The following is a 27,416-nucleotide window of genomic DNA, read 5'->3' on the forward strand; positions in this document are numbered from 1 at the left end:
GAGATGGGTCTCCTGAATACAGCACACTGATGGGTCTTGACTCTTTATCCAATTTGCCAGCCTGTGTCTCTTAATTGGAGCATTTAGCCCATTTACATTTAAGGTTAATATTGTTATGTGTGAATTTGATCCTGATATTATGATGTTAGCTGGTTAGTTTGCTCATTAGTTGATGCAGTTTCTTCCTAGCATTGATGATCTTTACAATTTGGCATGTTTTTGCAATGGCTGGTACCCGTTGTTCCTTTCCACATTCAGTGCTTCCTTCAGGAGCTCTTGTATGGCAGGCCTGGTGGTGACAAAATCTCTCAGCATTTGCTTGTCTATAAAGGATTTTATTTCTCCTTCACTTATGATGCTTAGTTTGGCAGTATATGAAATTCTGGGTTGAAAATTCTTTTCTTTAAGAATGTTGAATATTGGCCCCCATTCTCTTCTGGCTTGTAGAGTTTCTATCAAGAGATCCATTGTTAGTCTGATGGGCTTCCCTTATGGGTAATCCGACCTTTCTCTCTGGCTGCCCTTAACATTTTTTCCTTCATTTCAACTTTGGTGAATCTGACAATTATGTGTCTTGGAGTTGTTCTTCTCGAGGAGTATCTTTGTGGAGTTCTCTGTATTTCATGAATTTGAATGTGGCCTGCTTTGCTAGGTTGGGGAAGTTCTCCTGGATAATATCCTGCAGAGTGTTTTCCAACTTGTTTCCATTCTCCCCGTCACTTTCAGGTACACCAATCAGACATAGATTTGGTCTTTTCACATAGTCCCATATTTCTTGGAGGCTTTGTTCATTTCTTTTTACTCTTTTTTCTCTAAACTTCTCTTCTCGCTTCATTTCATTCGTTTGATCTTCAATCACTGATAACCTTTCTTCCAGTTGATCGAATCAGCTACTGAAGTTTGTGCTTTTGTCACATAGTTCTCGTGCCATGGTTTTCAGCTCCATCAGGTCATTGAAGGACTTCTCTACACTGGTTATTCTAGTTAGCCATTCGTCTAATCTTTTTTCAAAGTGTTTAGCTTCTTTGTGACGGGTTTGAACTTCCTCCTTTAGCTCGGAGAAGTTTGATCATCTGAAGCCTTCTTCTTTCAATTCATCAAAGTTATTCTCCATCCAGCTTTGTTCCGTTGCTGGTGGGGAGCTGCATTCCTTTGGAGAGGGAGAGGCGCTCTGACTTTTAGAATTTTCAGCTTTTCTGCTCTGTTTTTTCTCCATCTTTGTGGTTTTATCTACCTTTGGTCTTTGATGATGGTGATGTACAGATGGGGTTTTGGTGTGGATGTCCTTTCTGTTTGTTAGTTTTCCTCCTAACAGTCAGGACTCTCAGCTGCAGGTCTGTTGGAGTTTGCTGGAGGTTCACTCCATACCCTGTTTGCCTGGGTATTAGCAGTGGAGGCTGCAGAACAGCGAATATTGCTAAATGGCAAATGTTGCTGCCTGATCATTCCTCTGGAAGCTTCGTCTCAGAGGGGTACCTGGCCATGTGAGGTGTCAGTCTCCTCCTACTGGGGAGTGCCTCCCAGTTAGGCTACTTGGGGGTTAGGGACCCATTTGAGGAGGAAGTCTGTCTGTTCTCAGATCTAAAACTCTGTGCTGGGAGAACCACTACTCTCTTCAAAGCTGTCAGACAGGGACATTTAAGTCTGCAGAGGTTTCTGCTGCCTTTCATTAGGCTATCCCCTGCCCCCAGAGATGGAGTCTACAGAGTTAGGCAGGCCTCCTTGAGCTGCGTTGGGCTCCACCCAGTTCGAGCTTCCTGGCCGCTTTGTTTACCTACTCAAGCCTCAGCAATGGCGGGTGCCCCTCCCCCAGCCTTGCTGCCACCTTGAAGTTCGATCTCAGATTGTTGTGCTAGCAATGAGCAAGGCTCCGTGGGGATGGGACCCTCTGAGCCAGGCATGGGATATAATCTCCCGGTGTGCCATTTGCTAAGACCATTGGAAAAGTACAGTATTAGAGTGGGAGTGACCCCATTTTCCAGCTGCCCTCTGTCACAGTTTTTCTTGGCTAGGAAAGGGAATTCCCTGACCCTTATGCTTCCTGGGTGAGGCAATGCCTCACCCTGCTTTGGCTCACTCTTGGTGGGCTGCACTCACTGTCCACCCACTGTCCAACAAGCCCCAGTGAGATGAATCTTGTACCTCAGTTGGAAATGCAGAAATCACCCATCTTCTGCATTGCTCACGCTGGGAGCTGTAGACTGGAGCTGTTCCTATTTGGCCATCTTGGAACCAAAAAAAGTCTTAAAGGTAATCAAAGGGTCAGATCACTGACAAAGGGAGCCCCATCAGGCTAAGAGTGGACTTCTCAGCACAAGGTTTACAAGCCAGAAGAGATTGGGAGCCTATTCTCAGCATCCTTAAAGAAAATAAATTCCAATAAAAAATTTCATATTCTGCCAAACTAAGCTTCATAAGCAAAGGAGAAATAAAACACTTTTCAGATAAGCAAATGCTAAGGGAATTCATTGCCACTAGACGAGCCTTGCAAGAGGTCCTTAAGGGAGTTCTAAACATGGAAATGAAAGAACAATACCTGCCACCACAAAAACACACATAAGTTCATAGCTCAGAGACCCTATAAAGCAACTACACAATCAAGTCTACAAAACAACCAGCTGACAACATTATGACCAGTCAAAACCTCATATATCAATATTAACCTTGAATGTAAATGGTCTAAATGCCCCACTTAAAAAGCACAGTGTGGCAAGTTGGATTAAGAAACAAGATCCCACCATCTGCTGTCTTCAAGAGACCATCTCACACATAATAACACCCAGAGGCTCAAAGTAAAAGGATGAAGAAAGATCTACAGAGGTCACTATTCTTATATCAAATGTTAAACCAACAACAGTAAACAGACAAAGAAGGGTATTACATAATGATAGAGAGTTCAATTCAACAAGAAAACTATCATAAATATATACACACCCAACATTGGAGCACCCAGATTCATAAAACAAGTACTTCTAGACCCATGGAAAGACTTAGACAGCCACACAATAATAGTAGGGGACTTCAACACCCCACTGACAGAGTTAGATCATTGAGGCAGAAAACTGACAAAGAAATTCTGGACTTAAACTCAACACTTGATCAATTGGCTCTAATAGACATCTACAGAATACTCCACCCAACAACTACAGATATACATTCTTCTCATCTGCACGTGCGATATACTCTATGATTGACCACATGTTTAGCTATAAAGCAAGTCTCAATAAATTAAAAAAATTTGAAATTATACCAATCATACTCTTGGAACACAGTGCAATAAAAATAAAATCAATACCAAGAAGATCTCTCAAAGCCACACAATTACATGGAAATTAAACAACCTACTCCTGAATGACTTTTGGGCAAACAATAAAATTAAAGCAGAAATAAAAATATTACTGAAATTAATGAAAATATAGACACACATACCAAAACTTCTGGGATGCAGTGAAAACATTGTTGAGTGGAAAATTTATAGTACAAAAGGCCTACATAAAGAAGTTCTAAATACCTTATATTAACAATCTAATATTGGCCAGGCGAGGTGGCTCACACCTGTAATCCCAGCACTTTGGGAGGCTGAGGCGGGCAGATCACGAGGTCAGGAGATCGAGACCATCCTGGTGAACATGGTGAAACCCCGTCTCTACTAAAAATACAAAAAAAATTAGCTGGGCGTGGTTGCGGGCGCCTGTAGTCCCAGCTACTCGGGAGGCTGAGGCCGGAGAATGGCGTGAACCCGGGAGGCGGAGCTTGCAGTGAGCCGAGATCGCGCCACTGCGCTCCAGCCTGGGCGACAGAGCAAGACTCCGTCTCAAAAACAAAAAAACAAAAAAAGAAACAAACAAAAAAAAATCTAATATCACATCTTAGAGGAAATAGAAAAATAAGAACACACTAACCCAGGAGAAAAGAAATAACTAAAATTAGAGCAGAACTAGGAAGAAATTGAAACCCTGAACAGCCCACTAACAAGTTCTGAAATTGAAAACCTAGTATCCAGAAAAAGCCCTGGACCAGATAGATTCACAGCCAAATGCTACCAGAAGTACAAAGAGCTGGTACCAATGCTACTGAAACTATTCCAAAATATCAAGGAGTAAGAAATCCTCCCTAACTCATTTTAAGAAGCCAACATCATCCTGATACCAAAACCCAGTTGAGACGTGTGAAAAAAGTAAAACTACAGACCAATATCTCTGAAGAACATAGATGCAAAAAATCCTCAACAGAATACTAGCAAACCAAATCCAGCAGCACATCAAAAAGCTAATTCACTGCAACCAAGTAGGCTTTATTCCTGGGATGGAAGGTTGGTTCAACATATGCAAATCAATAAAAATGATTTACCATATAAACAGAGTTAAAAACAAAAACCATATGATCATCTCAATAGACACAGAAAAAGCTTTTGATAAGATCCAACATCCTTTCATGATAAAAACTCCCAACTGGCTGGGCATTATAGGAATGTAACCTCAAAATAATAAGAGCCATCTATGACAAATCCACATCCAACATCATATTGAATGGGCAAAACCTGGAAGCACTCCCTTGGAGAACTGGAACAAGACAAGGATGCTCACCCTCACCACTCCTATTTCAGATAGTACTAGAAGTCCTAGCCAAAGCACCCAGGCAAGAGAAATAAATAAAAGGCATTTAAATAGGAAAACAAGAAGTCAAACTATCTCTCTTCACTGACGATATGACTCTATACCTAGAAAACCCTGAAGACTCCACCAAAAGGCTCCTTAAGCTGATAAATGATTTCAGTAAAGTTTCAGGATACAAAACCAATGTACAAAAATCAGTAGCATTTCTGTATACAATAATGTTCAAGCTGAGAGCCAAATCAGAACCCAGTCCCATTTACAGTAGCCACAAGAAGAAGAAAATGCTTAGGAATACATATAACTAAGGAAGGTGAACGATCTCTACAAGGAGAACTATGAAATGCTCCTGGAAGAAGTCAGAGATGACATGAACAAATGGAAAAATATCCCATGCTCATAGAGTGGAAGAATCAATATTGCTAAAATGACTATACTGCCCAAAGCAATGTACAGATTCAACACTACTTTTATCAAACTACCAATGTACTTTTTCACAGAATTAGAAAAAACTATTCTAAAATTCATATGGAACCCCAAAATAGCCTGAAGAGCCAAAACAATTCTAAGCAAAAAGAAAAAAGCTGGAGGTATCCCATTATCAGATTTAATACTACAAGGCTACAGCAACCAAAACAATGTGGTATTAGTACAAAAACCAGACACATAGACAACGGAAAAGAACAGACAACTCAGGAATAAAGCCATACACCTGCAACTATCTGATTGTCCTCAAAGTTGACACAAATAAGCAACAGGGAAAGGATTCCCTAGTCAATAAATGGTGTTGGGGATAACTGGCTGTCCATATGCAGAAGAATGAGACTGAACCCCTCCCTATCACCATATACAAAAATTAACTCAAGATGGATTAAAGACTTACATGTAATACTTCAAACTATAAAAATCCTGGAAGAAAACCTAGGAAATACCCTTCTCAACATTGGTCTTGGCAAAGAATTTGTGCCTAAGTCCTCAAAAGCAATTGCAACAAAAACAAAAATTGATGAGTGGGATCTAATTAAACTAAAGAGCTTTGCACAGCAAAAGAACTTATCAGTGGAGTAAACAGAAAACCTATAGAAAGAGAGAAAATATTTGCAAACTATGCATCCAACAAAGGTCTAATATCCAGAATCTATAAGGGACTTAAGCAATCGAACAAGCTAAAAACAACCACATTAAAAAGTGGGCAAAGGACACGAACAGACACTTCTCAAAAGAAAACATACAAGCAGCCAACAAACATATTAAAAAATACTCATCATCACTAATCATCAGAGAAATGCAAATCAAAACTACGATGAGATACCATCTTACACCAGTCAGAATGGCTTTTGTTAAAAAGCCAAGAAATAATAGATATTGGTGGGCTGCAGAGAAAAGGGAATGCTTATACATTGTTGGTGGGAATGTAAATTAGTTCAGCCAATGTGGAGAGCAGTTTGGAGATTTCTTAAAGAACTAATGAACAACCATTTGACCCAGCAATCCCATTGCTGACTATATATACCCATTGCTAGGTATATACCAAAAGGAAAATAAATCCTTCTACCAAAAAGACACATGCACCAGTATGTTCATTGCAGCACTATTCACAATAGCAAAGACATGGAACGAACTGAGGTGCCTATCAGTGGTGGATTGGATAAAGAAAATGTGGTACATATACACCATGGAATACTATGCAGCCGTGAAAAAGAACAAAATTATGTCCTTTGCAGCAACATGAATGCAGCTGGAGGCCATTATCCTAAGTGAACTAATGCAGAGACAGAACACCAAATATTGCATGTTCTCACTTATAAGTGGGAACTAAGCATGGGGTACTCATGGATGAAAAGATGGAAACAACAGACACTGGGGAATACAAGAAGGGGGAGGGAGGGAGGCAAAGCCTGAAAAGCCACCTATTTGGTACTATGCTCACTTCCTGGGTGATGGGTTCAGTTGTACTCCGAATCCCGTCATAATGTAATATGCCTTTGTAACAAACCTGCACATGTACACCTGGAATCTAAAATAAAAGTTTAAAAAAAGAGCAATGTCTCAGTGACCTGTGGGATAATTTGAAGTAGTGTGACATAAAGTTTCACAAGGAGAGGCTGGGGCAAGGGCAAACAAGAATATTTATTTAACAATTGCTTAAAATCCCCAAATTTGATGAAATATATAAGCTCTATGACTCTCAATCAGGATAACAAAGAAAACTCCACAAGAACACACTATAACCGCATTTTCCAGAACAAATGATAAAGAGAAAATCTTAAAAGTAACCAAAGGAAAATGACACATTATGTATAGAGGAACAAAGATAAAAAAATGAATACAGACTTGTCATCTGAAACTATGCAAGGAGACAATGAAGCATAATACAGTACTAAATGAAAGAAGAAAAAATAACTGTTGGCTAGATTTCTATATCTATAAATGAAGATTTTGAGCTAAAAAAATTTGTATATTTTTGCTTCCTAAATATGGCAACCTTGCATGAGGGCTCCCTCCCAACACCTTAATTCCTAGTTAGTTATTAAGTAGCTCAGAGCCACTCACCTGTGGACGGCAGCACCACACACACTGGAGTAGGATGCATACACATCAGTGCCATAAACATGGAATTTGGGGTCTTGGCATCCTGCTGGACATTTCACAATGAACTCAGGATTGATGATCTTTCCGGCTTTGACATCGCAGTTGATCTGAGGCACAGCTGGGAATACAAAATGAGGTCAAAATTACACCTTGTGCTATTAGTTTATCTATGGGGTGACTCTGTTAGGTCTTAACTATTGACTTACTTAATCTCTAAAAGCCAGAACCTGGGCTGACTCTACATCCCCTCCCTGTAGTGAAAGCAAAGATGTAATTAGGACATTTCCCAGACCAAAAGAACCACAATGACAATTCATTGCCTTTAACCTGCTGAGAACAAAAGCAAAAGGCTGATTCCTGTGCTTATTGAAATAATCAATTAACAAAGCAGAGATCTCTGAGAAAAGACTACCCACCTCCAGTGGCCAGAAATGTTATCTTGAGTCAAGGCAGGAGAGTACTGGTTTTTCAGATGCTCTGTAGCTAACCCAGAAAAAACTCTCATCCAACCTTACAGAAGGAAGGAAAAGTATTCCAGGAAGGGCATACAGCGGGAGCATCAGAGTTAGGAATGACCTGGACAAAGTTGGCTTTCTGGGTGGGAGCTCCATTATGGGGCCTGGTGGGTGGATGGTAGATTGGTAGGAATGACCCAAATTAAGAAGGCTTGCATGCTCGTGTTCTGTGTAGGATGTGGGAGGCAATGAAAGACTTTTGGACCGGGAAGATACGTCAAAAACATGATATTTTGTCTTGATCCTAGAGGTTCCTCTAGGCTTAGATCTGAAGTCATAATGGGAGAGATCTTTTCTTATCTGCCTGGTGGAAAGCTGGGAACTCCCCAGCTGAGCATCCAGGGGAAGCTCATTCATTCTTTCCTCCCTCTGTTTTGGCTTTGCTATTGCTACTGCCAGCCTTGCGCTATCCAGTAGGCATGTCTCCTGAAGCTGAAAGGTTTTCTGGGGATGAGGTGGAGTAGATGCTCTATTGACTGTATCCAAGAAGGGGTAGGACTGCATATTCCCTGCAAAGATTTTTCCTCAATAACTCCTGAAGGAAAAGGTCCCCTAGAGGACACTTTACTGGTGCCTTTTGATCTGGGAATGTATTCAGTTCTGGCCCCCATTCTTCAGAAGAGACTTTAAAACTTGAGCACAGTACAAAGAGGCAGCATGCTTGGGAATGGTCTGGAAACTACCAAATGAAAGGGATGGTTTGTAGAAATGGTCATTTGGACATGAGGAAGAAAGAATTGGAGGCAACTGATAGTTATCTTCACAAGTAGGATTGTTGTGTGCTGTGATGCCAGAGGGAGAGCTAGAATTTAAAGAACAGAGTTTCTATAGAGGCAAATTTTGCCAAGAAGAACTTTCTAGGAACTGAAATTGTCCATGAAGGAATGAGCTGCCTCAGGAAGCAGTGAGTGGGGTGTTGGTAGAAGTATGCAAGTGGAGACTGAATAGTTATAGAGAGGATTTCTACATTGGGTGAGAAGTAGAATAAAACCCCTCCCAATCCTAAGAGTCTGTAATCCATAGACTTTTGGATCCAGGAGCTCTGCCAGGCCACCCACCCTCTAACTGGGTTCCTGAGATGGTCTCAGAGTTGCTAATGGCTTCCAGCTGTATCCAAAAAGCGTATTCTTTCTTAACCCTTGTGTACCTGAATGAGGAGAACCGTATTTCATCCAGGATGGAGAGAGAACTGAAGTTTTCTGCTCTTTTCTTAAATACCCATCCCAGACAATCTTTGCTACTCGGGGCTGGGCCAACAGGGAACTTCTCCTGGGAACCAAGGGGTTGAGTTTGATCACAGGCTTAAGCAATTTGTGGTTTACATTAAGAAGTAGAGCACTGTGCTTAAAACAGTTTTGTGGTTTCATTCTCCCCATCAAAGGTTGCCTCCTCACCGGCTATTTTCTTCTTACCTTTCATTCTTTTAAACTCTGATACTCAAGGCTGCATTTACTATTTTGAGTCTCAGAGTATTTTTTAAAGGCAAATTTTGGGATGAAGACGCCAGTGTGGTCTGTTTTCAAATTAGTGAATTGTTTGATTCCTGGATGTAACTGTGTGTTCAACTCTCCTCTTTTCCCCAGATCACTTCCTCACTCCCAAATGTATCTCTTCCCTTAGAGGTAAAGAAAATGAAAGATTTCTTCTTTGTTCTTAGTTCTTTGAAATAGGAGGTGACAATCTGTGTGCATTGAGATTAAATTTTGATGTGACTCTGGCACTCTCAGAGTTTGAATCTCCTGTCAGACCAACTAAATATTTTGGGGTTGCGTAAACAAGTCTCTATCTGGAAGCTTATTTCATGAGTATTAGACAATGATCAAACCTGTTAAAAGACTTCAGGGTGCACATGTTACTTGCAGTAGGATTTTCCATGAAATAATTGATTTAAAAGACAAGGGAAAATGTCACATTTTACTTCCCACTAATCGATTTTCCCTCCTTTCTTTAAGGGGGCATTTGTTTTTTGTTTGCTTGTTTAGTTTGTCTTTTTGTTTTCCCCTCTACAAAGCTCAGGGAAGTACCTTAAATAAGATGTGCTTTATCTGCACCTAACCAGATTAGCAAAACTGGTGAATTCACTCACTAATTTGTCCCACAGGGGGAAAAAATGAAATCAGGCACATGCGTTCGTGCACTTTGAAAAAACAAGGAGCAATGGCAAAGTGTGGCTAAAGGTAAAAAATTTGTTAAATTTGTACAGAAAATTAAGCTGGAGAGAGTGAACTAGTTAAATTTTGCAGAGTGATTGCCAAAATTATTAAAAAGTGTAATGTCTATGTTCAGCTAGGAAAAAGCAGGCATTTGCATCTTTCTGGCAGCTCTTCTTTAAGTATATGGAAACTATGGTTTGTTTCTTTACAATATTTTCCCAGTTATTTGTGAGGTAGTCTGTTTTCTTGTAACAGTCAAAGAATCTTCCACCTCTCCACTGAAGGCCTGAATGAAACGAATCTTGGCCTTTCCTCTGAACGTCTTTGAACTATTCAGCGCTTGCCGCTTAGGTTTTCCTTTCTTCCTCTTTCTTTGGTTGTTAAGGTTTATTCATATCTCCCTTCCCCCTTCTCTGAGTTTGATCCTAGAAGTGCAGAAAATCAGATTTCCTTAAGAAGACACGTTTAAATTAAGGCAGCTCGGGAAGTATCATTCTTAGGTCTAAAGGGAGCAGGAAGACATTTGGCCAGAACAGTCAGAGGGGAATGCTGTGTCCCCACAGCTAACCTCAGGTGAAAAATTATTTGTAAATTCTAAAAAGAACTTATTCTAGAACACTTGAAGAAAGAAAGACAAAAGCCTCTTCTATTCCTTCCTGATTGGACAGTTGCTGGCGTCCATGAAGGAAAGTCTACACCAAAGTCACAGAGAGCTGTGGGGAGCCCAGACCTCTTCAGTGGAACCTTTGCACAGAAACCTGTTGCTTGGCCAACTGCTCTGCTTCTCCCTCTGTGCCCCCACCCACTGTCTCATATGATTACTTAAGATAATCTTGCCTTCTCATAGACACTCTCACTTTCTTATCAGAAATCACATTAGAGCATCTCAGTATCTGCCAAGGGTTCCTTCCCTAAGGCCCTTGGAACTAGGCACAGGGAAAAGAGAACCACTTGCAAACCAGATCGAATTGTAGGATTACCTTTAGGTCACCAAGGTTTATGCGTCTGCTGTAGTGATCTCACAAGAGTTCCTGGGCAAAAGGTCTTATCTCAGAACAAAAAACTGGTACTACCTGAGTTAATTTTTAGTACAAAATTAGAATCTGAGAGGAATAACTGCAAATATTTCTGCTGTTGGTTGGGTCTCCTGCCTAAGCTAATAACAGTGATTATTAGATGATGTCACGTACAATAAGCCAACTATGTAGTAGGCCAAATCAAGCTGTAGATTCCTTATTTTGCCACTCATCTTTTCAGTGATCTCAGGCAAGCCACATTGCTTCTGGAAAACAAGTTTCCTTATCAACAAGCAATCATCGTAAGCTTGCCTCATGCCTGTTAATAAGGAAAAATTATTATTTTTATTTTTTTAATGAAGAAGAATTATAACATAAAAAAGCACTTATGCATGAAAACTTTTAATATTAAACTTAATTTTATTGGACTGTGATATTCAACTAGAGTGAAATCCTGTTTTTAAGAGAATTATGCAAAAAGTCCTTAGGTTAATTAAATAAAAATATCATTAATCTGAAGATGAACGCACTGTTCTCCTTGATCCTGACATCTAGGTCATTTTAATTCTTCCTTTGTAGCACCTTCTTTCGCAAAGCATTCTTATCTATTTTTCTTTAACAGTCTTTGATCACATTGAATCTTTGCTCAAAAACCACACTAGGTTTTTGCTGCCATTAGGACAAATTCCAAAATCCTTAAGGCCTTTCCACAGTTTCTTCCACGGAACGTCTGGGCTTGCCAATACTTGCAATAAAGTCTCTACTTTCTGAATGCATATTGTCTTGTACACTTAGCTTGAATCATTTCTCACATCTGAAACCATTTTTCCTTTCATCTGTTTGAATGTTACTATCTTTTAGGTCCCGGTTCCAGTTAACATCTTCATTCATCTATTAGAATATAAAATTCATGAGGGCAGGGACTTTTGTCTGTTTTGTTCACTGCTGTTCAAGAGAATGTCTGCTGAATGAATAAATGGATGGATTGAGTGATTGGATGACAGAGGGTAACTGGCCTGTGGCAACACAGTTTTGGGGCAGCTGCAGAAGCTTGTATCTTTAAAAATACATATTTTAGTTTATGAAGGACCCTAATGCAGGTTCTTTCACTTGGTCCTTACAAAACCCTAAAAGGCGTTAGTCCTCATTTTTCAGAGAGGCAAGTTAATTTGTTAAATTAACAATTGAACAGTTGTTCAGATATCAAGCGGCAGAACTAAGACCTGAACTCAGGCCTGTGAACCCAAAGCCTTGCCAGTTCCACCTGGTTGCCACTTGCATGACTGAAGGGAAGAAGTAAAACTGCAGCTTCTCTAGTCTAATCTTACAGGCTTTTCTGAACTTGAAGATTGCTGACAACCTCTAGTGGGTGAATGCAGTATATATCTGACAAATAGGTTTGTTTGTGTGCGTGTGTGTGTGTGTTTATGTGAATACATGCATGCATCTGTGCATTTACCCCAAATACCTGCAAAGTAATTCTTCTAGTGTCATTTTCCATTGTATTGTTTTCCCGTTATTTCTGAGAATTGCCAGGATAGAGTCTACTCAACTGAAAATTTGTAACACAGAGAGTCTCTGCCTTCTTTCTCATCCACATATCAGAAGAAGGGCTAGAAAGTTAATCTTCTTCCTTTTTCATGGTCTGAGAAAGGGCCCACATACCAATCTGTGTCTGAGAACCCACCAGTGTTAGCACCAGGTGTCTAAGAAGCAAGCAAACACTGGGGATTACTTACAAGTTGCTACACATAAAACTACCCAAGAAGCTGTGTGCATGCTATACCAAATCTTACAACCATGGAGCTGTATTTCTCTTCATCAGTGTCCAATGCACTAAGTAGCTAAGTCCCAGAACAATGACCTCTTCATGCCCTAGGCAGTAGGTTCAGGAATCATCTACTCTTTCAAGGTTGATTGCAAAAATCTTTCCATGCCTTACAAGGTATTAAGATTAATTCAGTGGAGAGAACTATGTGAATTACATGTTGTACATTTCACCCCAAATTAAGTCTATTTCAACAGACTCCAATGTAAATGGAAATATTTCAGAATGTAGCTCTACTGCCTGTGGAGAATATCTTGTTTATCTCACTGATTGTTGTCTTCATCATGTAAATTTCCTGCTTAGAAAACTCTCAGGAGTCCCCGCCCTCTAGTGAATGACAAAGAAAAAAAGCTTCTCAGATTGACATTTCCTGGTGGGTCCTGATCCACCTTCCAGATGCATTTCCATGACTCCCCAACACTTAAACCCACCATACCATTCACTGCCTCCTGACCTCATCCTCTACTTGCTTCCCATGGTATCTGGGCTTAGTCCACCTAGAAAGCCCTTTCCCAACCTCTGCCTGTAAAAATTCACTTATTTTTCAGGTCTTATCTTGAACATTCTTTCATAAGACCAGCAGGAGTCCTATTGTAGACTCCACGTTTGTTATTCTCCTATAGAATTTGCCACATTTTGCTTTATTTTGTAGTGGCTTTTGTGGTTATTGTTCATTTCTCCATACATCCAACACTGGATTGGATGAACACTGATTGGATCTTCATGGTACTTTTGGTCTTCCTGGGAAGACAGACTGTATAAAAAAAGCTCTTAAAGTAATATGTGGTAAATAGAGACAGTCCCTGATTTACAATGATTTAACTTAAGATTTTTCAACTTTATGAAAGGTTTTTCAGGGTATTACATGCATTTGTGACCTACTATGGGCTTATCAAAGCACAACCCCATTGTAAGTCAAGGAGCATCAGTACTTGATGGAGAAAGTGCAGTGCATACAGGAGGCATCTAACCTAGTTCTGAGTGTGTGTTGAGGATAGGGTTTGGGTCCAGCAGGGCTTTTCTTTGCATACTTTTGTTTTGCCTTATACAAGATTGATGCTTTCTGAGGTCACAGACTTTGCAGGATGGGCAGCCAGTAAACACATTGCATGGAATCATCAGTGGCTCCCATCTGCATAATGTAATCTCATCTAACACCACTTTGGACTAAGGCCATTGCTTCCGGGGCTCTTCTGCAGCTCCATTATGTGTGAAAAGCCATTGATGAGATTTTACAACTTAAAAGCTTTTCTCCCTCTAGCACAGATACTCTGCCAGGCAGGAATTGTTCTAGAGTCTGGTGGACATAATTTATGTGAAAATATATGATGTGTTTATTACAGTATGGACTGAAAGGCTCATAAGTTAAAGAGTAGGCCTTTTTTGAATGTGTAACCTACACATAAATGAAATTAATCCTTAAAATGTGTAAGGTATTATGACTGCCTTAGGAGAAGTGTGTTATGAACACACCTAAGCCCTTCAATCTTTATTTGTAGCCTTAAACAATCAAGAAAAATGCAGCCACATTTTGGTAATTTGTTAGAAAGTGCTTGAGTAGGTTTATGCTGACTAAACCTGCTACTGAGGTGCCTCTGGCTAAGGTTAGATCTATGACTCTAAGACTTATCGGGAAAATGAGAGCCTTGAAAATGTCACCTCTAAAAATAAAGTGATAAAACTCTCATTACTGCAGTAAGGTAAACTTTACCTTGGATTAAACAGCCCGTTAATTTATTAAGTCATTAACTTACGTTTCTTCCCATTGCATTTTTTCCATCTTACTATTCTAAGAAGGTAGACGGGCTCATGTTTTCCCACCTCTGGATCTCAAGATTGCAGGAGAGAGGGCAGTGGGTCGCAAAGACAACACTCTCTCCGGGCTTTGAAAAGTAGACTTTCCAAATTCCCCTTGTTTCAGGGCACTGGGCTTGTTTAGCCCAAAGACTGATGGAGACACAATGATCTTCTACGACTGGGAAGGGGGGAGTGGCCAAATAGGTTCCAGTAAAGGAAACATCCCTTGCCCTAGCAGCTGCTTTGAGGAGCACCACCTCAGGGCAGCACCTGGTGTGATGCACCTTGGGGTGGACATTTAGGTACAGGGCTTCCCCACCTCTGCCAATATCCCATCATCCAGGAAGCAGTGGGGTTGCCCACCTTCCAAAGATAACATGGACTTGGACGCTGAGTAGCTGACCACCCCGAATCTTCTAGACTGCACAAGCCCTCTCTGCTGGAGCAGAAAGGGAGGAAGCCCTTGTAATTAAGGAATTTGAATTCCACCCCCGACCCCAGCAATTGGCAATTTGGAGTCAGACTTAATTTGATTTTGAAAATAATGTGATAAGCCAAATATGGTGGGATAAAGTTGTATCCAATACAACTGAGCACATAAAAGCAAAATATTAGCTTAGAATGAATGGGCCTATGGGTTTGTGGAGTAGAGCTGTGAGAATCCATCCAATTGCTTTTTATATCTTTGTTTTTCTTCTTCGTAAGACCCCCATTCCAGATTATTTTCTTTTTTCTTTCTTTTCTTTTCTTTTCTTTTTTTTTTTGAGACAGAGTCTTGCTCTGTCACCCAGGCTGGAGAGCAGTGGTGTGGTCTTGGCTCACTGCAACCTCTGCCTCCTGGATTCAAGCAATCTGCCTCAGCCTCCCAAATAGCTGGGATTACAGGTGCCTGCCACCACATCTGGCTAATTTTTGTATTTTCAGTAGAGATGGGGTTTCACCATGTTGGCCAGGATGGTCTGGAACTCACGAGCTCAGGCAATCCTCCCGCCTTCGCCTCCCAAAGTGCTAGGATTACAGGTGTGAGCCACTGCACCTGACCTGCCAGATTATTTTCAACACGCTCTTAAATATTACCTTCTTGGTCCAAAGGGGCCCCCACCAGTGGTGCTAAGTAACATCCATGAGGGGCACTGGAGGCCATGGACAGATGAAAGAAATGCAAAGAAGGAAAAAGGGGCGAGAAGACAAAGAAGTGAAAAAGAAGGGAATGTAGAGAGGAGAGAAAGAGATAACTACCAAAATCAGTGGGAACCCTATAAGTAGGCAGAACAAATGTACTGGAATGGCAGGCGTTTTCAAGCCAAGCCCAAGGAAGACAGTTATGCTCTTCTCCTTCTCCCCTTTTCCCCATACGTTTTCTACTTTACTTTCTACTTAGTCAGCCTTTAATTATGCAACACCCTCATCCATTCCCAGGCAACAGACACCTCATTCTTTAGTCCCTCCCAGCTCAAGAGGAGGCCACTGGGGAAACATAAGGGTTTGAACCTCACCCAGACCTGGGTTTCAGATGCGGCTCTGCCAACTAGTGTCACTCAGGTACTAGATCCTCAAGAGTCTAGGAGAGTGCCCCCTGTCTAGGAGGGGTCAGGAAATTAATCACTGACCAACACTACCAAATTACCTTCGCCTTGTTATTTGACTTAAGACTTCTGGGTCGTGAAGACTGTGAGTCTTGAAAAAACACTGGTGAAAATTGAGGGCTTCTAAAAGAGAGGTTAGAGGGCACTAAAGGGAACCTACCTAAATGATTTCTCATTCATATCTGCAAGAAGCCCTTCTCTCTCTAGTCCACTGGTTATCACATTTTTTACAAGGCCTCAGAATCACCTGGAGAGGTGGTTAAAGCACAAATTGCTGGGCCCACCCTTGTAGTTTTTGACTCAGGATGTCTGGGCCGGGTGAGACAAAAGGTCCCGGATGATGCTGATGCTGCTGGTCCAGGAGTCACACATTGAGAACCACTGACCTAGTCTTATCTCACATTAAAGCTAAAGTGGTTTTTTTAAAGCCCTGCTTTTATCATTTCACTTTCTGTTTAAAACTCTTCAATAGCATCCTGTAAGATACATTTTGAGGTATCGACGCTAATGGTTAGATGATCAAGCTTTTTTTGTTTAGTGAAGAGGAGAGAAGCCATTGCACCTCGACCACCCTGCCCTCTTAGGATGTTTTCTTAAAGACATAAGACATAAGAAGCTAGCCTTTTGATTTTACAATGCGACGACTCTGGCCTTCTGTAAGGATCTGTAAGCCCTTACCTCCAGAACGGCAAGAGAAATTGTAATTGTCATCTTCCAACTTACTATATAAAGTTGTGTGAAATTCTGTCCAGACTTTGTACACACTTTCATACTATCTGCATATGCATGTAAATCTGTAATGCTTACTCACAAGTTGTGTTCTCTCTCTTCTCTCTTCATATCTTCAAATAGTGCTACAAAGGAGTTGTTGTTAATGTTGGCAGGGTTGTTTCATTTCCCTAACACAACCTTCCTTAACACTTTACTATTCTCTGAGGACCATGCTCCTTTTATAGGGGTGGACCCCTGCCAACCTTGCCTGATGCAATTAGATTCTCTCTCCCAGGAATTTGGGATCAGGACTGAGAGACATGATCTGGAGAGAGAGAGAGAGAGCGAGAGAGAGAAAGAGATGCGCAGAGAGAAGAGGCAGGGGTGCCGGTTCCTGAGGCTTTTCCATCTGCAGTCCAACCCGAAGGAGTTACAGCTGCATTTCCTGCCTTGGGTTCTGTGAGCTACCCCACGTCCTGCCCAAATCCCCCTTTTTGCTTAAGCAGATTGGCCTTGGAGTTCTGCTAATTGCAACCAAAATAACCCACATGAAGATACTTCCCACTGCCCTCTCGATGAAGTCCAGATCCCCTGAACATGGCAGCAAAGCTCTTCACCATCTGATGTCTGTTTGCTTTCCATCTTTTTCCTCAACACATACACCTTCTACTCTCTATTTCTGTATGTTGAACTACTTTTTAGCTTTTTCTACTCTTCAGGACTTGGGCACGACGTGTTCTTTCTGCTTATTGCACTCTTTTCTCCTCGTCTTTGCCTGGCCAATCCCCATTTGGCCTTTAGAATTAGTGTGTGTCATTTTCTCCAGGAAGCCCTCCCAGATACACAAATTCTTTTCCTAACTCTCTGAGTACCTTTAGCTTCTCTTGTCCTAGCACGTATATGGACAGTATCATTGCCTGTTGACTTGTCTTTCTTCCACCTTAGATTGTGAGCTCTGTGAGGGCATAGGTGGATTCTGGATTGCTTTTGTTTCTGGGTATCTAACACAGTGCCTGGTACTTGGCCAGCACCCAATAAATACTTATCAAATGAATGAATAATGTGCCTTCCTTGCTGTCAGTCACCTCCCCCAGCAGCAGACTGACAATGTTGAATAGAAAAAAGAGAGAAAGAAAGAAAAAGACTTTGGCCTCAAGCTATAGACTATGATTTGGAAATACTCTGGAGATCAAGAATCAGATATCTCCGTGGTTTGGGAATATCCAATTACCTTCATTGTATCTTTTTTTCCCTATTTAATAATTGTGCCAGAGTTTCTAATTAGAGAAAAGACCTCATGCATTTATTGATTCCAATGTGCTGCATCACTAGGGAGATTTTGAGAATAAGGCTGGAATTTAGCATATCAGAAATTCAATCCATTTGAGATCTCTCAAAGAGGTTTGCCCTTGGGTCATTTAGCACAGACTTTCATAGTCACTGCAAACTGTTGTCATGGTAATCATGGAACCTTTCATGATTTTTGTATATGAGTTAATGAAGACACTGGAAACAGCCCAAAGGACTTCATATTTGGGCGTGCATTTGTCTCCATATTAACCTAATCATTGTTTTGAACACACATCTGCCCCAGGGCCGGTCCTCTTGGCTCTTGGTCCTGACAGAAATAAACAAACAACTGATTCCTTTTTAGTATTTCAGACTAGGAGGCTGTGGATGGTTGCCCTTTTGGTCTCATTTCAACAGGAAATCTCACATGGAAGGTTTAAAAGAGCAGAAGAAAAAAGAGGCTGTGTGAAGCAAATCTTTCTTTTATTTGAAATGATTAATGTGGCTGATTTCAAGGTACCTAAATTTAATGCCTATAAAGAAGGTTTCAGTTGTGGAGAGCACAGAACATTGACTGTATATAAAGCCTTTTATAATGGTTCTTTATAAACACAGTTTAACTTAAGCTTCCATCAGGCCTACAAATTTGGATACAGATATCCCAGTGTGCTTACAATATTTGAGTGTGAGTTTTCCAGCTGTGTCTTCTGTGAGTTATTTCCCAATATCCATTCTTCTCTTTTTTCTTAGTAATAATACCCCTTATTACTTTTAGCAAGGGACATGGATGTTTAAAATAAAGACATGGCTGGGCGTGGTGGCTCACACCTGTAATCCCAGCACTTTGGGAGGCCAAGGAAGGTGGATCACGAGGTCAAGAGATCGAGACCATCCTGGCCAACACGGTGAAACCCCGTCTCTACTAAAAATACAAAAAATTAGCCGGGTGTGGCGGCGGATGCCTATAGTCCCAGCTACTCGGGAGGCTGAGGCAGGAGAATGGCATGAACCCAGGAGGTGGAGGTTGCAGTGAGCCAAGATCGCACCACTGCACTCCAGCCTGGTGACAGAGTGAGACTCCATCTCAAAAAAAAAAAAAAAAAAAAATCAAGACATTTCCTGCTCTCCCTTACTGCTGGCCAATAGTACTTAAAGAGAGGGGTTATATTGAACTTTCTGGATGTAGCTTTAAAGGGAGCTGTTGAGAGTGGTAGGAGGCAGCCAAACGCCTAGGTAGATAGGGGTGGGTCCCTGGTGAAACCCCACCTCCAAGCCAAAGACAGTTCAAAGCCTGAAAGCCAAGCTACAAATTAAATCCTCAGACTGGACTGAGAACCCGTCTTCCTGTTTGGTGTGCTTTCCTCTAATGGATCCCCACCCTTCACGTGTTTTACATATACCTACCCTTTTCCTAATTGGTTTTCTACACTGTCATGCCCACCTTTGAGTGGTGTCTTTGCTGTAACCTTTTGTGCATACTCACAAACCAATCAGCACATACTCCCCATTCTGAGTCCCTAAAAGTCCCCAGACGCAGCCACATTAGGGACTTTCACGCCTTTGGGTAGGAGAACCACACCTCACGTCCCCTCTCTGCTGAGAGCTCTTCCTTCACTCAGTAAAATTCTCAGCCCTCCTCACTCTTCAATGTCCAGCTTATTCTCATTCTTCTTGGGCATGGTACAAGCGCTTGGGAACTGCTGAACATGAGTTTAAGCTGTAACACAGGTGTGCTGGGGCATGCCAGCACGGCCGAGCAAGGCCCAGGTGAAGCATCGCTGGCTGGGGGTCCCTGGCTTGCAAAATGACTGAGAAGAAAAATCCTGCATCACTATTATGTGCCTTTCTTCATCCCTTCCTACTGACTGGAATGTGGACATGATGGATGGAGCTGGGGTAGCCATTTTGGGCAATGAATTGGGAGCCACATTGAAAATGGCAGAATTAGAAGCCAGAAGTCTGGGTCCCTGGAGATTGTGGAACTTCCATAAAAGCCAAGACCACGAGAGAGAAAGAAACTGCAGTATTAAATAAGCATCTATTATTCCAGATTTTCTTTTTATTTTTTTGATACAGTCTCACTCTGGCCCAGGCTGGAGTTCAGTGGTATGATCTGGGCTCACTGCAACCTCCATCTCCCAGGTTCAAGTGATTCTTATGCCTCAGCCTCCCTAATAGCTGGGATTACAGGCATGCACCATCAGGCCTGGCTAATTTTTGAATTTTTAATAGAGACACCATGTTGGTCAGGCTGGTCTCAAACTCCTGACTTCAAGTGATCTGTCCGCCTCAGCCTTTCAAAGTGCTGAGATTACAGGTGTGAGCCACCACCCTTGCCCTTATTCCAGATTTTCTGTCATCTAATCTTAACTGATACACCACTCAAAAGTGAAATTTATTTTTTCTGCTTCCATTGATTGGGTGTGAAATTGCATGGGCTTTTTTGCGAGATTTGCCTTCTGATCCCAGGGTCTGTTGGAAGATGAGCAGGTTTGCTAGACCTTTGCATTAGCCAAAATAAGTTCTCTGGTATGGGGAATTGAGACAACATTTCAATGTCAGGGCTAAGCTTATTCCACTTAGCCATAGAGACATACTGTTGCCTGGTCTCTGTATGTGTATTTTGAGTTTTTCTAGTGCAAGGGAACTACATATCCTTTACCCTAAAGTCAGGGCTCCTATCTCAAACACTTTTTGGAATGTGGTAGGGGATAAGACTTATCACTAATCAGTCTGAGTAGAAATTAGTTGAGATAGAGACAAAAACCAAACCAAAACAAAAATTATCTAAAGCAAGTATAATAACCCTCCATGGGAGAGACGAGCCTTATGCCAGCAAGGAATTGTGATTTTACTTACTGAACTTGGGCCTTTTAATCTTCTTTGACGTTTCTTTGTTTGAATGTACTCCAGTCACCAGCAAAACTACATAAAGAAAAATTTAAAAAATTTAATCAATATTATTTTACCTAAATGCTTTCTCTTTTGACTCATATTTGCTTTGATCATCCACAAAGTATTCTCACTGGCAGAACAAATTTTCCCTCTTACAGTTATGCATCACTTAACGATGGGGCTGCGCTCTGAGAAATGTGTCAATAGGCGATTTCATCATTGTGCCGATATTGTAGAGTGCACTTACACAAACCTAGATGGTCTACTACACACCTACGCTGTATGGTATGGTCTGTTGCCTCTTAGGTCAAAAACCTGTACAGCATGTTACTGTACTGAATACTGTAAACAATTGTTAACAACTGATAAGTATTTATGTATCAAAATATATCTAAACATTAAAAAGTACAGTAAAAATACAGTATAAAAGATAAAAAGTGGTACATCTGTAGAGGGCACTTAGCATGAACAGAGCTTGCAGGACTGGAAGTTGCTCTGGGTGAGTCAGTGAGTGAGGGGTGAGTGAGTATGAAGGCCTACGATATTACTGTACAAAACCGTAGATTTTATAACCACTGTATATGTCTACACTAAATTTATAACAAATATTTTTTCCTTAATATTAATCTTAGCTTACTGTATCTTTTTCACCTTATGAACTTTTTGATTTTTTAACTTTTTGACTCTTTTGTAGTAACGCTTAGCTTAAAACACACACATTTTACAGCTGTACAAAAATATTGTCTTTCCTTATATCCTTATTCCACAAGCTTTTTTGTATTTTTGAGATGTTTAAATTTTTTACTTTTAAAATGTTTTGGTTAAAAGTTATGATAACTTTTTTTTTTTAAGTGAGTAAAAGGAGTATACTCTAAAATAATGATAAAAATATAAGATATAAAATACACGCCAGGCGTGGTGGCTCACGCCTGTAATCCCAGCACTTTGGGAGGCAGAGGTGGGTGGATCACCTGAGGTCAGGAGTTTGAGACGAGTGTGGCCAACATGGTGAAACCCTGCCTCTACTAAAAATAGAAAAATATTAGCTGGGAGTGGTGGCACACGCCTGTAATTCCAGCTACTAGGGAGGCTGAGGCAGGAGAATCGCTTGAACCCAGGAGGCGGAGATTGCAGTGAGCCAAGATCACGTCACTGCACCCCAGCTGGGGCGACAGAGTGAGATTCCATCTCAAAAAAAAAGAAAACATGGAAGCCAGCAACATAGTTGTTACTTGTTATCTATCAAGTAATCATTATCGAGTATTATGTACTGTACATAACGGTATGTGCTATACTTTTACATGGCTGCTGGCAGCTCAGTAGGTTTGTTTACACAAGCATCACCACACACATGTGAGTAATGTGTTGTACTACATCAATGGCTACAATCTCACTAGCCAATAGGAATTTTTCATCTCCATTATAATCTTATAGGGCCATTGACTGAGACATTGAAGTGCATGACTGTATTAAGTGCATGAAGTGCATGACTGTATTAAGATGGGAGAAATGAGATGTCTACTTTGTATACTTTTCTCAGCCCCAGCTGAAAGGTCCCTTTAAAGACACCTCTTGGATACTTGTCCTTTGTTTTGCTGTGTTTAAATTTGACCACACTAACCTGACAAAGCTCCCATTTTCCAGAGGAAGGAAAAGTCCACTATTTGTCTTGTCCCATGAATTAATGATGGAGGTGGGATGAGCACCCTGGCCCTTCCTGTGCTCTGTCCTCCTTTCCACAGCAGGTTTCCAGATGGCCAGTTTCCAAATAGCCGGAGAACTGCATGTGCATGTGGGTGCATCTATGTGTGTGCGCACTATGTGTGTGTGCACCTATGTGTGTGTGCATATGAGTGTGCTTGAGGGAAGGCTGAATGCAGGGAACATATAAAGAGCCTCAGAAGAGAGGCTGTCTGGGAAAGGCAAGGAGAAAGGGGCTAGGGAGAAGGAGACTCATCACAATGTCTGAGAAGTGACCTGAGTGTTCCCTCATAGCCCCCTGGCAGCCCTGGTTCTGTGTCCCATTGAGGCAACTGCAGATAGTTGAGCTTCCTCCTTAGAAACAGGAGCAGAACCTCCGATAGCATTTGGACACCACGCTCCTTAACGTATATCAATAGGTGAAGAAGGGAGAATTCTGTATCCTTTCTAATTTAAAGTCTGGTTCCCTTTCAAGCACGTAAGATGAAATAGAGCATTCTCAGACCTTGTGAGTCTCTCCTTCTTCTCCCCAGGCTTTTCTCCTTGCCTTTCTTTCCCAGACAGCCTCTCTTCCGAGGCTTTTTTTTTTTTTTTGGAGACAGAGTCCCACTCTGTCACCCAGGCTGGAGTGCAGTAGTGTGATTTCGGCTCACTGCAACCTCCACCTCCCGGATTCAAGCGATTCTCCTGCCTCAACCTCCTGAGTAGCTGGGATTACAGGTGTGCTGCACCACGTCTGGCTAATTTTTGTATTTTTAGTAGAGATCGGGTTTCACCATGTTGGCCAGGCTAGTCTCAGACTCCTGACCTCAGGTGATCCGCCTGCCTCAGCCTCCCAAAGTGTTGGTATTACAGGCGTGAGACACTGCACCCAGCCTGAGGCTTTTTATATATTGTCTCCATTCATTAAGAAGTGAATGTTGGCTGTTTTTATTATTTAAAAAGATACATGTTCTTTGTAGAAAAATGTAAACAACACAAATGTGGATGAATATAAAAGTATAATATTTTCTAGTCTTTTTCTATATGTATACAGGTATTCATATGAATACATTTAAACAAACATTTGATCATACTCATGTTGTTTACAATGTTTAATAACTTATTTCTACTTAATGATATATATCAACATTTTTTCTTGTCATTAAATGTTCTACAGTATTTTAATTGCCTGCAAAGTATTGCCCTATATGGATGTATCATAACCAAACTTTGATTTAATAGAAATAGTGTAATCTTTGCATAGATCCATTATTTCCTTAAAATACATTTCCAAATAGAATTTGTTTTAAATGTATGCTCACTTAAAATTTTGATACATATTGTGAAAATTTCTTTTTTTTTTGAGACGGAGTCACGCTCTGTGGCCCAGGCTGGAGTGCAGTGGCCTGATCTCAGCTCACTGCAAGCTCCGCCTCCCGGGTTCACACCATTCTCCTGCCTCAGCCTCCCGAGTAGTTGGGACTACAGGCGCCCGCCACCTTGCCCAGCTAGTTTTTTTTTTGTATTTTTAGTAGAGACGGGGTTTCACCGTGTTAGCCAGGATGGTCTCTATCTCCTGACCTCGTGATCCGCCCACCTCAGCCTCCCAAAGTGCTGGGATTACAGGCTTGAGCCACTGCGCCTGGCTGAAAATTTCTGATAGCATTTTTTTTTTTTTTTTTGAGACAGTCTCGCTCTGGCTGGCTAATTTTTGTATATTTAGCAGAGATGGGGTTTCACCATGTTGGCCAGGCTGGTCTTGAACTCCTGACCTCAGGTGATCCTCCCATGTCGGCCTCCCAAAGTGCTGGGATTACAGGCATAAGCCACTGCGCCCGGCGGGTGTGTTTGTTTTTAACTGAACACAGATCCTCAACTTAGGTATAAATGGACTTAGGAGTTCTTGGATTGGCAACTATTTTTGAAGAAAAAAGTGGCAATGCCACCAAGTGTTAAAAAAACCTCTTTATTTATCTTATGATTATCCAGCTACTATGGTCTCAATGCTTGTTTACCCGCCCCCCCAACACCCCCCAACTAGAATTCCTAACATTGACATCCTAACCCCCAGCGTGATGATATTAGAAAGTGGAGCCTTTGGGACGTCGCAGGTCTTGACAGTGACCCTCATGAAGGGATAAGCACCCTTATAAAAGGGACCTCAGAGAGCTAGTTTGCCCCTTCTGTCATGTGAGGACACACCAAAAAGATGGCTCTCTAGGAACCAGGAAGCAGACCCTGACCAGACCCTGAATCCATCAGCACCCTGATCTTGGACTTCCCAGCCTCCACAACGGTGAGAAATAAACTTCTGTTTCTCTAAGCCACTCAGTCTGTAGCAGTTTTTTATAGCAGCCTGCATGAACTAAGACACTAGCTAACCTGTGCCAATGATGTGGCCATTGAATTGTCTCCAATTTTGACTGTTAGCACTAGTTGAGGCCTGAGTAATTGACATACCGTGTCCTAGAACAGAAACATGAAAGAGAACTGAGTGAGAACCAGAAGTCTAGCCAGGCAGAATGAAGGCAGACATTTTTTCGGTATATTTACTTCTGGGGTTTGAGTGGGTAGGAGTGTCCTGGAGGTCTAATTTTTATAGTAGCTTCTTGTCAATTAACTCTGTGCAAAGACTATATTTTCACTTAATGCTCAAAAAGAAATATCTATAATCCTATAATATTTTTTAAAATGAGTACTAAATACATACATAGAAAAAAATTGAGCAAGGAGAGGGAGTAAGTGAAATAATAAATTTGGGTATCAATTTTTGTGGAAAACCAAAAACTGTTCTTGGCCTCTGTCTCTGAGGCAAGTGGTTTATAAGTCCTGGTATCATTAGGACTATAAATATTTTAGTAAGACCACCCCATCATTTGCTTTTGGTTGCCCAAGACCTTTTAGGCTGAAAACATGCATAGCTGGGTTCAGTTGAACAGCAGTAATTAATAAAGTCATTATCTTTGATGGCACACACAGGCCCTCCCCTCAGCTTCTGTGCTTATAATTAAAGCTCCTCAGAAACCACTCCTCCAGGGGACAGCTGGTCAGTAGGGCCTGCATATGTGCTTGTGCCCTGGAGCAAGTCTTCACCCCTCCTCAGCAATCCCCCTCTTGCTACATTGGAAATGGTAAATTGCATGTTGAAGTTGGGGAAGAGAAAAATCAATCTTGTGTTCATTTTCCTAGGACGCCTAGCAGAGCACCAGGATGGATGCCTGATGCCCACTTCAAAGTGCAAAGCCGCAGACAGGTCTGAGAGCCAGCCCCTGTGTGAGAGTAGTTAATCATCTGGCAATGGAGGCCATGTGTGTCAAGAAAACTTGAAGAGAGTTAACTCTGGAACCCCAAATTCCAAGGCAATCATGCAGCAATGCTTCTCAGCAATGCTTCTTAGTCCTTAAAAATCCAGTGTTCTTTGGCCAACATGGTGAAACCCCGTCTCTACTAAAAATACAAAAATTAGCCTGGCATGGTGACTGGCACCTGTAATCCCAGCTACTTGGGAGGCTGAGGCAGGAGAATCACTTGAAACCAGAAGGTGGAGGTTGCAATGAGCTGAGATCGCGCCACTGCACTCCAGCCTGGGCAACAAGAGTGAAACTCCATCTCAAAAAAAATAAACAACAACAACAAAAAATCTGATGTTTCAGTTTTGAATAACATAAACAATTCTCTTCTCCTTCTCCTTCTCTTCTCTTCTCTTCTCCTCTCTTCTCCTCTCCTCCCCTCCCTTTTCCTCCTTTCCTCTCCTTTCCTTTCTTTTCCTGTCTTGCCAAGGCTAGAATGCAGTGGTGTGATCACAGCCTACTGCTACCTTGAACTCCTGGGCTCAAGCGATCCTCCTGCCTCAACCTCCCAAATAGTTGGGCTTACAGACGTGTGTGCCACCATGTCCGGCGACTTTTTCATTTTTTGTAGAGACAGTGCCTCGCTATGTTGCCCAGGCTGTCTTTTCTTTCTTTAGTAGTGCTTGAAATGTTAAAGCATATTAAATACTAAAATTACTTTTTCAGAAAAAAAATTTCTCCCACTTCACTCTCTCCCTCTCTGATGTGACAATCAGGACAGTTCAAATACTGATTTTTAAAATTTATTGTATAATGCATAGAGAAAATATAAATAAATAAGCTTGAAACTATGTTTAATCTTCTTAACGTTAAAAATGCAAGCTAAAGCAAAATGAGGGGGTGTTTTCCCATATCATGCTAGTAAATATGGAACATAAAATTATATTTAATCCTGGCAGGGATTTGAGATTAGGGCTTCCCTGAACACTGTTGGTGAAGTATAAGCAGGCAGGGCCATTCTGGAAAGCAATTTCAAGAGCCTTAAAAACTTTTATATTCTTTGACTCAACAAACTTCTAGGAATATATCCCAAGTTATAATCAGAGGTATAGACAAAGATTTATATTAAAAAATGCTCATTGTAGCATTATTTCTAATGGATCTGGAAATAATAAAATGTTGAAAACGTGCCAATAATGGGAAATCCTAGGCATTTATTACAAATGGTGTGTAGTGGAATATTAAATTACCTGTGAAGTGTTCAGCTCTAACCTTAAGAATGACTCTGACAAGTTTAAAATATATGCAGATGAATAACTGGAACAAATATACTAAAATGTTAATAATGGAGGAATTATTTTTCCATTTTATGTTTTCTGTATTTTCCCCTTTTACATTTGTATTTAATATAAAATATATATTTTATATAGACATAATTTTTATAATT

The 27,416-nt window shown here is 41.1% G+C and overlaps 1 protein-coding gene across 6 annotated transcripts in view; it reads right to left on the bottom strand.

Annotated features, from left to right (window-relative positions):
• The window catches only part of VIT (vitrin), a 128,208-nt gene that overhangs the window by 72,774 nt on the left and 28,018 nt on the right, over positions 1 to 27,416 (bottom strand). For all 6 annotated transcript variants that reach the window (XM_045369503.3, XM_005576140.5, XM_045369502.3 and 3 more), the window contains exons 3-4: positions 20,961 to 21,026; positions 7,167 to 7,323 (exon numbers count right to left, since the gene is read on the bottom strand). In XM_045369503.3, coding sequence (XP_045225438.2) covers positions 7,167 to 7,323; positions 20,961 to 21,026 — 223 coding nt within the window. The remainder of the gene's footprint in view (positions 1 to 7,166; positions 7,324 to 20,960; positions 21,027 to 27,416) is intronic.

The sequence above is a fragment of the Macaca fascicularis genome, chromosome 13 (assembly GCF_037993035.2).
Source record: "Macaca fascicularis isolate 582-1 chromosome 13, T2T-MFA8v1.1".
Lineage (NCBI taxonomy): Eukaryota > Metazoa > Chordata > Mammalia > Primates > Cercopithecidae > Macaca > Macaca fascicularis.